This window comes from Quercus lobata, chromosome 12 (genome assembly GCF_001633185.2).
Source record: "Quercus lobata isolate SW786 chromosome 12, ValleyOak3.0 Primary Assembly, whole genome shotgun sequence".
Taxonomy (NCBI): Eukaryota; Viridiplantae; Streptophyta; class Magnoliopsida; order Fagales; family Fagaceae; genus Quercus; species Quercus lobata.
In genome coordinates this window covers 31,702,604-31,713,835 of record NC_044915.1, presented here as the reverse complement: position 1 = coordinate 31,713,835, position 11,232 = coordinate 31,702,604, and the positions used below count along the sequence as shown (strand labels likewise).

The following is an 11,232-nucleotide window of genomic DNA, read 5'->3' as shown; positions in this document are numbered from 1 at the left end:
TTAAGAGCAAGAGCATTAACCTTGTTGATTATTAAAAAAAGTCTTAATTTTGTTGCCAAAAGCCTTGTAACTTAATTAATGCTTGTGGTATTCTCAAAAAAATTGGGAATTCAAATATCCTTAAGCGGACTATCAAATTATTATTGTTATTTTTTAAAAGTTTTAACTTTGTTCGGAAATCCAATCTAGAGTCAATCGTGGCGGCTCCAAGAATTTTTTCCAATGAGGTCATTAAGAAATTTAAATTATACAAATTAATTACATATTAATTAGAGTCAACGGCTCCAGAAATATATTTATTATCGGTAATGCTACAAGCACAAACTCTTTTACAATATTTTTACAAACTGCTGATATGGCTTTAGCATTTTTCAAATAATTATTGGTAAGTAAAAATATGATATTAGCGGTGGACCCATATTAGAACTAATAAGAATTTGCCACATCAACAGTTTGTAAAATGTTGTAAAATAGTTTGTGGCTGTAGCATTACTCATACCCAATTAATTCCAATATAAATTTGTTATAGTAAAATTGAATACACTTAGTATTTTTCACATTTGAAAATTGTGAGAAAAATCTTGTCCAATTTGGGAAAGTTGAGTAGTTATTAAAAAATTTGAAAGGTTGAGTAAAATATTATAAAATCATGGGTTAGGAATTCTGAATTCTAGAATATAATGGTATGATGATGAAGATGAAGATGATGATGAGAATGAGGATTTAATTTTTTTGGCCAAGCTGTTTCCCCCATGTGACATATGCCATTACGTGCAACCACCCTTATATAATAAACGTCCTAATTAAGAAGTTGACCCTTAGTGGTTTGTGACTTTGTGTACCCCTAAAGCTATATATTATATATTCTTCCATTCTTTAGGGTATCAAACAAACTGCCCAAACCAAATTCCCATAAGTCCTAAACTGAAGAGGAAAGAGAGGACACATACATTGTTGTATCTTTCTGTCCATTTTTCTGAGGGAGACTGGACTTAAGGAAGTTAGGACTTTGAACTAGAAGAGACCCATTTCAGAAAGAGTGGAGACACAGTTGCTTCAGTTCCATTTGTCTAAAATCCATGCACGTGCACTGGTGTTTTCTTGCATGAAAGTCAAAAAAGAAAGACTCTCTGGGTTTTGGTTACTTATTGTATTGAACAAACTGTATTAGGTGGTGCAAAATGGAGGGTGGTGGTGGTGAAATATTTAGAGTGAGTAGTGCACGTCTAAGCAGCTCTAACATCTGGAGGAACACTGGCTTGGAAGTTTTTTCCAAGTCTTCACTGGAGGAAGATGATGAAGAAGCTTTAAAATGGGCTGCTATTGAGAAACTGCCAACTTATTTGCGTATAAGGAGAGGTATACTCACTGAAGCAGAAGGTCAAGCTAGAGAGATTGATATAGAGAGTCTTGGACTGCTAGAGAGGAAGAACTTATTGGAGAGGCTAGTGAAAATTGCAGAAGAAGATAATGAGAAATTCTTGTTGAAGCTCAAGGACCGCATTGAACGGTAAACTTGACCAAATAGATTCACATCTTTTGCTTGTAAGCATGTGTGTGTGTGTGTTTATATTTGAAATATATAACCTCAAACTTAAGCTTATAAACTGAAATGGGCCATAATGATATATATATGTTGCATATGGTGTGTTTGAAGAAAGTCATAACGTGTTTGTGCTGGTTTTTATCTGTATTTCAAATATGAAACCCAGTGTTGGACTTGATATGCCAACAATTGAAGTCCGGTTCGAGCATTTAGATGTTGAAGCAGAAGCTTATGTTGGTGGCAGGGCATTACCCACAATATTCAACTTTTCTGTTAATATGTTAGAGGTATATAGTTCATCTTTTAGATTTTATCTGTGAATCTAATTAGCCTTGTATACGTTCAGAGGCATAACCACTCACTCACCATCTTCCTATAGGGGTTCCTGAATTATCTTCACATTCTTCCAAGTAGAAAGAAACCATTGCCAATTCTTCATGATGTTAGTGGAATCATCAAGCCTAGAAGGTTAGTAGACACAACTTGTTAAAATAATAATCAGAGACTCTTAAATGATCCATTCTCAATTATTTGATCTGCTGGAATCTGCAGAATGACATTGCTTTTAGGCCCTCCAAGCTCCGGAAAGACCACACTACTATTGGCTTTGGCAGGAAAACTTGGTAAAGAGCTGAAAGTAAGGAAATTAGATTCCAATCTGTTCACACTGCTTAGTTGGGGAAATTGTTTCACTATCTTATGAATTCATACAAGAGCTTTTAAATTCCAGTCCTCAGGGAGAGTCACATACAATGGACATGGAATGGAAGAGTTTGTACCACAGAGAACATCAGCTTATATAAGTCAGCATGATGTCCATATAGGAGAAATGACAGTGAGAGAAACACTGGCTTTTTCAGCAAGATGTCAAGGGGTTGGACCACGTTATGGTCAGTTAAAAAACAATGAAGTTGACATGTTAAACTCATTCTGAAAATTTTTGATGTTTAAATTAAACTTTTGCATGTAAAATTTGCAGAGATGTTGGCAGAATTATCCAGGAGAGAGAAGACTGCAAATATCAAGCCAGATCCTGATCTTGATATCTATATGAAGGTGAGGCTGCATTTGGAGAAAAGAAAACTTGGGAAAAAACTCATGTTAAATTTCTGTTTGAATTTTATATCTGCAATGGTGCAAAATTGCTGCTAAAAGTACACTTTTATTATCATTTTTGCAGGCTGCATCACTAGAAGGGCAGGAGACCAGTGTCATAACAGATTATATACTAAAGGTACCAATGAGTCTATCTGATTCGAAAGGGATGCACCATAAACAAAAATACAAATAAGGGTATAATATCTGTTATTGATTTTTAAATTTTTGCAGATTCTTGGACTTGAAGTCTGTGCAGATACCATGGTGGGGGATGAAATGCGCCGAGGTATATCTGGTGGACAAAGGAAGCGACTCACAACAGGTAAAGCATTGAACAACACTGCCACACTCTCTTTGCCTACTGAAATTGTCCCCATGCACTTGAGTTAATTATTTGAAATGTTTGGTGAACAAAATATAGGGGAAATGCTGGTTGGACCAGCAAGAGCACTTTTTATGGATGAGATCTCAACTGGTCTGGACAGTTCGACAACATTCCAGATAGTAAATTCAATCAGACAATCCATCCACATTCTCAATGGAACAGCAGTTATCTCTCTCCTCCAGCCTGCACCCGAAACATATGACCTGTTTGATGACATAATTCTCCTCTCAGATGGGCAAATTGTGTATCAGGGTCCTCGCGAAAATGTGTTGGAGTTCTTTGAATATATGGGCTTCAAATGTCCAGAGAGGAAGGGAGTTGCTGACTTCTTGCAAGAAGTAATTATGATTTTGACTTAATATCCTTCTTGAACCTCAATTCATTCTTCAGAAGGGATTGAACCTTTTCTTAAAAATTAAATAATAATAATAATAATAATAATAATAATAATAATAATATGAATTTGTGATAGGTGACATCAAGGAAAGATCAAGAGCAGTACTGGGCACATACAGACGAGGCTTATAGTTATGTTTCAGTTAAGGAATTTTCTGAAGCATTTCAGTCATTTCATGTTGGTCGAAAAATAGGTGATGAGCTTGCTACTCCTTTTGACAAGTCCAGCGGCCATCCCGCTGCTTTAACAACTAAAAAGTATGGAGTTAACAAGAAGGAACTTTTCAAAGCTTGCGTATCTAGAGAACTTTTGCTTATGAAGAGGAATTCATTTGTCTACTTTTTCAAGATGTTCCAAGTAAGTATATTTTAAGTATTTAACTTTGTCTTTAACAGGAATAGGAATGGAAATGCAAATGCAAATCTTCAAAATCTGTTGGGTTCCATAAGTGCAGGCAGAAAATTTTGGATTACTATCTGCAGATGGCATATAACTTAATTGAAACATTGAGCTTTTCATTTTTGCTAACTCACTGTTTCATTTTTGCTTTCATTTCAGCTAATATCGACGGCTTTTATAACAATGACATTATTTCTTCGGACTGAGATGCACCGGGATACAGTTATAGATGGTGGAATTTATATGGGCGCTATGTTCTTTATAATCATCATTATAATGTTTAATGGGTTCTCAGAGCTTGCTATGACCATCATGAAACTTCCTGTCTTCTTCAAGCAAAGGGACCTCCTCTTTTATCCTTCTTGGGCGTATTCTCTACCAACATGGATCCTTAAGATCCCTATAACCTTCCTGGAGGTTGCCATTTGGGTAGTCATGACTTATTATGTCATCGGCTTTGATCCAAACATTGGACGGTGAGAGAAAAAGGAACATTATAAATGTTAAAAATTGAACTTAAATTCTAGATTTTGAGTTTCCTGAATTTGACTAAAGTTCTTTATGGCAGGTTTTTCAAACAGTTTCTTTTACTCCTTTTTATTAACCAGATGGCATCTGGACTGTTCCGATTGATGGCGGCACTTGGAAGGAACGTAATTGTTGCAAACACATTTGGGTCTTTTGCTTTACTTGCTGTTCTGGTTCTGGGTGGATTTGTTTTATCACGAGGTGAATCAATGATGCAATTGAATCTATGTAGAATTTTCATTACCTCTAGGTTATTTTTTAGACACTGATGGAAAAAGACAATGTCCTTTTGCATTAGATAATGTGCAGAAATGGTGGTTGTGGGGCTACTGGGTCTCACCAATGATGTATGCACAGAATGCTATAGCTGTCAATGAATTTCTTGGGAAGAGTTGGAGACATGTAAGTATCACTTCTTGAATTCTGGCCAAGAAAAAACACATTAGAAGATAAGAGATCAGGGAAAAAGATATGAAACAGAATCAGCTAATAAGTATGTACAAATATTTTTGTCATAGGTTCCTCCTTATTCAACAGAACCATTAGGAGTTTCAGTCTTGAAGTCTCGCGGGGTATTCACAGAAGCTTATTGGTATTGGATTGGAGTTGGAGCCTCAATTGGATATATTTTCGTTTTCAATTTCTTTTTCACTTTGGCCCTAGAATACCTTGACCGTAAGTACTCAACACATATAATTTTGAGTTTCTATTATTGGACATAATGATCTGATGATTGGATTATTTTGCTGCAGCATTTGGTAAGCCTCAGGCAGTAATATCCAAAGAGGCCTTGGCTGAGAAAAATGCTAATAGAACTGGAGAGTCCATTGAGCTACCATCAAGAGGTAAGAGTTCATCTGGTGGGTCTTCAAGCTCTAAGATTTACACTTATGTTTCTGCTTATTAGATTCTAGCTATAATATATTCACAATGATAACAATGCAGAAAGAGGGAACGAAAGTCGAAGAAGTGTATCATCCAGGACATTGTCTGCAAGAGTGAGCAGTATTAAAGATGCTAGCAACAAAAGCAACAGGGGGATGGTTCTTCCCTTTGAACCCCTTTCTATTACATTTGATGATATCAGATATGCTGTAGACATGCCACAGGTATCTTTGACCTTTATATAAGAGCCAATATTATATTAAGATTTCAGGAGGATACAAAAGCTGAAGAGTAACAAGCAGCATGTTTGTTAAAGAATATTTTTTTATTTCGAAAAAAAGTAAAAATAAAGTTATTATGTTAGAAATTTGTTTTTTATTTGAAATTAAAAAAAAAAACTATCACACATAAAATTATATAGAAAGATAATACAGTTTGTTGATGAATCTGTGATTTTTTTTTTTTGGTGTGTGCATAAGCTCCTGAGTCTCAATTAGTTCTTGCATGTAGATGTGCATTTTTTTTTTCGTTATTCTTCTCTGATTAGAATATTTCAGCTAATTCCTGGTGTTGAATGTATCTGCATCCTAATATTTGTTATCATGGTTGCAGGAAATGAAAGTTCAGGGTGTTCTTGAGGATCGGCTGGAACTCTTGAAGGGTGTGAGTGGTGCTTTTAGGCCAGGAGTCCTTACAGCTTTAATGGGTGTGAGTGGTGCTGGGAAGACTACTCTACTGGATGTGTTGGCGGGAAGGAAAACTGGTGGATATATTGAAGGAAGCATCACTATATCTGGGCATCCAAAGAAGCAAGAAACATTTGCCCGCATATCAGGATACTGCGAGCAAACTGATATCCACTCTCCTCATGTTACAGTCTACGAGTCTTTGGTTTATTCCGCATGGCTTCGGTTACCACCTGAGGTTGACTCTGCAACCAGAAAGGTACAGTTTTGGTCAAACTCACTTTTATTTCCATCAGCATGGTGCAGAGAAAAGTATAAACTCAAAAGCTGGAATGCTCATTAAAATTGAAAGGGTAAACATTACACTTCAATAATTAAGATTCATGTGTTTCTCTCCTGGCTTGTTAAAATAATGGTTTTGTGATTAACTTAATACTCCAGTTTTTTGGATAAGTGTACTTTATCATGATATTTAAGTCTTTTTAAATTTTTTTCTTTTTTTTTTAATGTACTTATGCCATTCCACCTCATAGAAAATCTTTTGGATTGGTGCTCTAACATGATATCAAAGCAGTAGTATAAAGTTCAAAGTTCAAACCACGTCTCCACTTTTTATTACCTCCCAAATTCCCAATGAAAAAGTAAAAAATCTATGAGTTGGATCCCATTTTATTGAGGGTGAGTCAGGGCTCACAAGTGAAAGTATCATTAAATATTAGTTAAGTGTTAGTTCGTTGAATACTATCAGTTTACTGATTACATATCTGATTGATGGGTTGCAGATGTTCATCGAGGAAGTCATGGAACTGGTGGAGCTGACCTCCTTAAGAGAAGCACTTGTAGGATTGCCAGGCGTGAATGGTCTATCAACTGAGCAGCGCAAAAGGCTAACGATTGCAGTTGAGCTTGTTGCCAACCCATCTATTATATTCATGGATGAACCAACCTCTGGTCTTGATGCCAGGGCAGCAGCAATAGTAATGAGAACAGTGAGGAACACTGTAGACACAGGGCGAACTGTGGTCTGCACCATCCATCAGCCCAGCATTGATATATTTGATGCTTTTGATGAGGTGAGATACTTTTTGATGGTTAAAGAATCATTAGTTTATGTTAATTACTAAATTTTATACAAGAACTGACAATTTTTTGTGTTGCATTGAAGTTATTTCTCTTGAAACGGGGGGGTGAAGAGATATATGTGGGTCCATTAGGCCGCCATTCTTCCCATTTGATCGACTACTTTGAGGTTAGGCAAATTAATTCATGATAGTATAAATATTTCCCTCGTTTACCACTGCATTAGTGACATAGGTGAGTTGTTTCAATTAAGGGAATTCATGGTGTTCCTAAGATTAAGGATAAATACAATCCTGCAACTTGGATGTTGGAGGTTACTTCAGCAGGACAAGAAGCAGCTTTTGGGGTGAACTTCACTGAAATATACAAGAGCTCAGAACTTTATAGGTAAGATCACAATGATGAAAGAAACTTTCCTTGTGGTTGTGGATATACTGAGAATTATTAGAATTAAAGACTTTGAAATGCCCTTGAGTTCAAAGGGGAAACTATTGAAGTCTCTAAGAAGTTTCCTTTGTTTAATTCATACTCCTGTTTTATAGCAATTAATAGTGCGTGGTGATTGATCCAGGAGAAACAAGACCTTGATCAACGAATTATGTACACCTCCACCAGGCTCAAAAGACTTGTACTTCCCTACACAATACTCACAGTCTTTCTTCACCCAATGTATGGCTTGCCTATGGAAACAACATTTGTCATATTGGCGAAACCCACCATACAGTGCAGTCAGACTGTTATTTACAACTTTCATAGCTTTAATGTTTGGGACAATATTCTGGGATCTTGGCTCCAAAAGGTACACAAGATAAAAACTAAAGCATATGTGAAAATGGAACTCAAAATTTTACAATTTTTAAAATTTTTTTATTTTTTATCTCCTAGTCCCTAATTTTGATATTTTATCTTGGAAATGCAGGCGAAACCGACAAGATCTTTTCAATGCAATGGGTTCCATATATGCTGCTGTTCTCTTCATCGGCGTACAAAACGCCTCATCAGTGCAGCCAGTTGTAGCCATTGAGAGAACAGTCTTTTATAGAGAAAGAGCCGCTGGAATGTATTCAGCTTTGCCATATGCCTTTGGACAGGTATGGTACCTGGTCTATGAAGCTCAATAAAGTTGTTTTTCTGGGGAGAACCCATCATATCTTTACTTTTCTTGTGGTAATTAGTTTTTAATTTGGGATTTTAGAATTGATTGATATTAGAAGAGATAGCTTTGATACCATGTTAGAAAGGGTATGGAAAAATATAAAGAAGAAAATAAAGATGAGAGAGAGAGAACAAATGGAACTAACATGATTTGGTTTTAGAGGTTTACATCGACATGAGATAGCCATTGATAACTGCATCCTTAATATTGAGATATGTGTTACAACCCATTGATGGGTATATATATTAGGCTAAATTTTAGACAAACAATTTCAAGTAGGATTATGATTATTTTACTTGTACTCCAAATAAGACTAGAATTACTTCACTTGCACTTCAAGTAGCATTAGATATAACAAACTTATATTAAATTTATACAATAGACTTGGACCTTAACGAGGATTGGACCTTAATATCTTCAACAATTGGAATGTATAATGGATATTGTTTAAGGGTTTGTTTCTACCATTCATGATTTTTTGGAAAATAAAAGTTTAGAACGTGGAATTATGTGCACTTCCCATTTTCACTTGCTAGTAAATGAGATGGAGTAAATGGATACTTTCAAGTCTAGCTAATTTAATCAACATTTTTCCTCTCCAAATTTGCAGGTTTTCATTGAGCTTCCATACATTTTCGTTCAAACTGTCATATATGGCATTATAGTGTACGCCATGATTGGGTTTGATTGGACAGTCAGCAAATTCTTTTGGTATATCTTCTTCATGTACTTCACCTTTTTATACTTCACTTTCTATGGTATGATGACTGTGGCCGTTACTCCAAACCACAACATAGCTGCTATAATTTCCTCAGCCTTCTATGCAATATGGAACCTTTTCTCAGGATTTATCGTTCCCAGGAAAGTAAGTTTCAATAATCCCTATGCATGTTTTTCAGTATGCAAAATGAAACCATAACTTACAAGGATCAACTTTGCTTTGTTACAGAGGATGCCAATCTGGTGGAGATGGTACTATTGGGCTTGCCCGGTCTCTTGGACCTTGTATGGCTTGATTGCTTCACAGTTTGGAGACATCAAGGACACATTCGATTCAGGTGAAACCGTGGAAGATTTTTTGAGGAGTTATTTTGGGTATAGAAATGACTTTGTGGGTATTGTTGCAATTGTGATTGTTGGAATTTCAGTTCTCTTTGCATTCACCTTTGCCTATTCAATTAAGGCATTCAACTTCCAAAAGAGATGAGAATGTTATAATTGTAAATACAAAGAAGATCCCATTATAGCAATTTTTGCTTATTATAATTCCGGACTTCAGAGCTGTATGAGATAGTACTGATATCCTGTTTAGGGTCAATGCCATACAAGGTCCGAAAATTGTCTCAATATTCTGGGCTACCTAACTTAATATTTGTTGAATTTGAACCTAACATAATATGGGGTACATGCAAATTTGTGTAGTCTTTTTCCTGTGTCACTTACAGTATGTTTGGTTGTAGTTGGAGGAGGAAAGAGAAAGGAAAAGAGCAGGGGAATTGAAAATGAAAGGGAAGACAAAATATTTCTCCCTATGTGTGTATGGATGTAGGGTGAAAAAGAAATGAATAAAGAGAAGAATACATCTTTCACATGTTTAATTTGCTAAAGGAAAAGAAAATACCTTTTTTTATACTAGTCAAAAGAAAATTAGCCCTTCTGGGTTAGCTAGATAAATTTTTGTGTTGCTTCTCTTGCTAGGTCCTGCATTTCCCTCAATGTTGGTGTAGGCGCCCACTTTGAAGTATGTCTTATTGAACATTGCCTTGAGTGCCTATAGGTATCCTTAAAGGATTGCATTATCTGGGGAGGATGTCTTGTTGGAGTGTATTGGTTCCACTGTTTCCACCAACACTATGGCTTCTCTGTATCCTTGTCTCTTGGTGTAGTAAATGGCCTCTCTAATTGTCATGAGGTTTGTAGCTCCTTACTCTACGAATGCCACAAAAAAAAGTGAAAAACACCCTTTTGTGATGGACAAGCCTAAGCGATTCTTTATCACAAAGGCACCTCCATTCCAATGTGCTTGACTCTTTGGACTTTACTTCCAACAAGAGTTAGATGTGGCCTAAGGTTTTTAGTGCTTCCCCATAGAGCTGACATCTAGTGTCATTTGTAATTTGCCAATTGGCCAACTTTGTCTTAATAGCACTCGGTAATCAGTAACACACTCTCCTTAATTCCCCCCGTTCTTTGAGAAAGGTGGTCTGAGTGTGAATAATGTTAATGATGCCTATTAGGGCTTGGTCAATTTGGGGTTGATTGGATGGTCTATGTGGTTGATTGCTATGGGTTAGTGGTACTTCCATGAACTACCAGGGATGTCCATCTTAACTAATTGTTTGAGGTGACCCTTCAAAGCTCTGCATTGCTTTATTTGGTGGCTCTTCTCCTTATGGTAAGGAGCAATACGACTTCGATTCTCTTGCTGTTGGGTTCCCTTGTATCTTGGGCAACTAAAAATGTTGGGAAATTGCCTCAAATTCCAATTATGACTTAAAAAGTTAATTAGGTTTCTTAGTTGAAGAAGGAAAAATTAATTTAGGTTTCCTTATTGTGGAAGGAAAAACTATTCCTTGATGTGGAAGGAAAGTCTATTCTTTATTAAAGATGTAATGTATTTCTAGTCTAAGAGGGAATAGGAAAAGAGTCTTATAAATAGACAATGTTACATAGAATTTGATGGCTTTGGCCCAAGGGTTCTCCCTATGGGGATAAGGATAATAGAGCGTGAAACCAAGAGAGAGAAAAATGATTTTCGTTTAGGAGGAATGCAAGAAGGAGAGAGCAAAGGATTTCTGCCTTTGAGAGGATAGTCAAGGAGGAGAGAGTAAAGTGTTGCCGCCTTTGAGAAAATAGCCAAGGAGGAGAGAGCAAAGTGTTGCCACATTCGAAAAGATAGCCAAGGAGGAGAGAGTAAAAGGTTACCACCTTCGAGAAGATAGTTAAGGAGAAGAGAGTAAAGGGTTGTTGCCTTCGAGGAGATAGTCAAGGAGGAGAGAGAAAAGTGTTGTTGTCGTCTTCAAGAAGATAGCCAAGGAGGAGAGAGTAAATGGTTGCCGCCTTTGAGAAGAT

The 11,232-nt window shown here is 36.4% G+C and overlaps 1 protein-coding gene across 1 annotated transcript; it reads left to right on the top strand.

Annotated features, from left to right (window-relative positions):
- The first annotated feature begins 925 nt into the window (after positions 1-925).
- On the top strand, positions 926-9,426 carry LOC115969815 (pleiotropic drug resistance protein 1-like). Its single transcript, XM_031089429.1, has 24 exons — positions 926-1,510; positions 1,713-1,833; positions 1,926-2,014; positions 2,099-2,183; positions 2,277-2,436; positions 2,526-2,602; positions 2,727-2,780; positions 2,876-2,966; positions 3,066-3,367; positions 3,502-3,783; positions 3,985-4,301; positions 4,394-4,554; positions 4,652-4,755; positions 4,872-5,028; positions 5,106-5,198; positions 5,299-5,462; positions 5,851-6,183; positions 6,707-6,997; positions 7,090-7,173; positions 7,258-7,391; positions 7,576-7,803; positions 7,924-8,095; positions 8,771-9,025; positions 9,110-9,426. Exons 1-24 carry the CDS (start codon positions 1,182-1,184, stop codon positions 9,365-9,367), a joined length of 4,341 nt encoding a protein of 1,446 aa, XP_030945289.1. The 5' UTR covers positions 926-1,181; the 3' UTR covers positions 9,368-9,426.
- Positions 9,427-11,232: the final 1,806 nt, after the last annotated feature.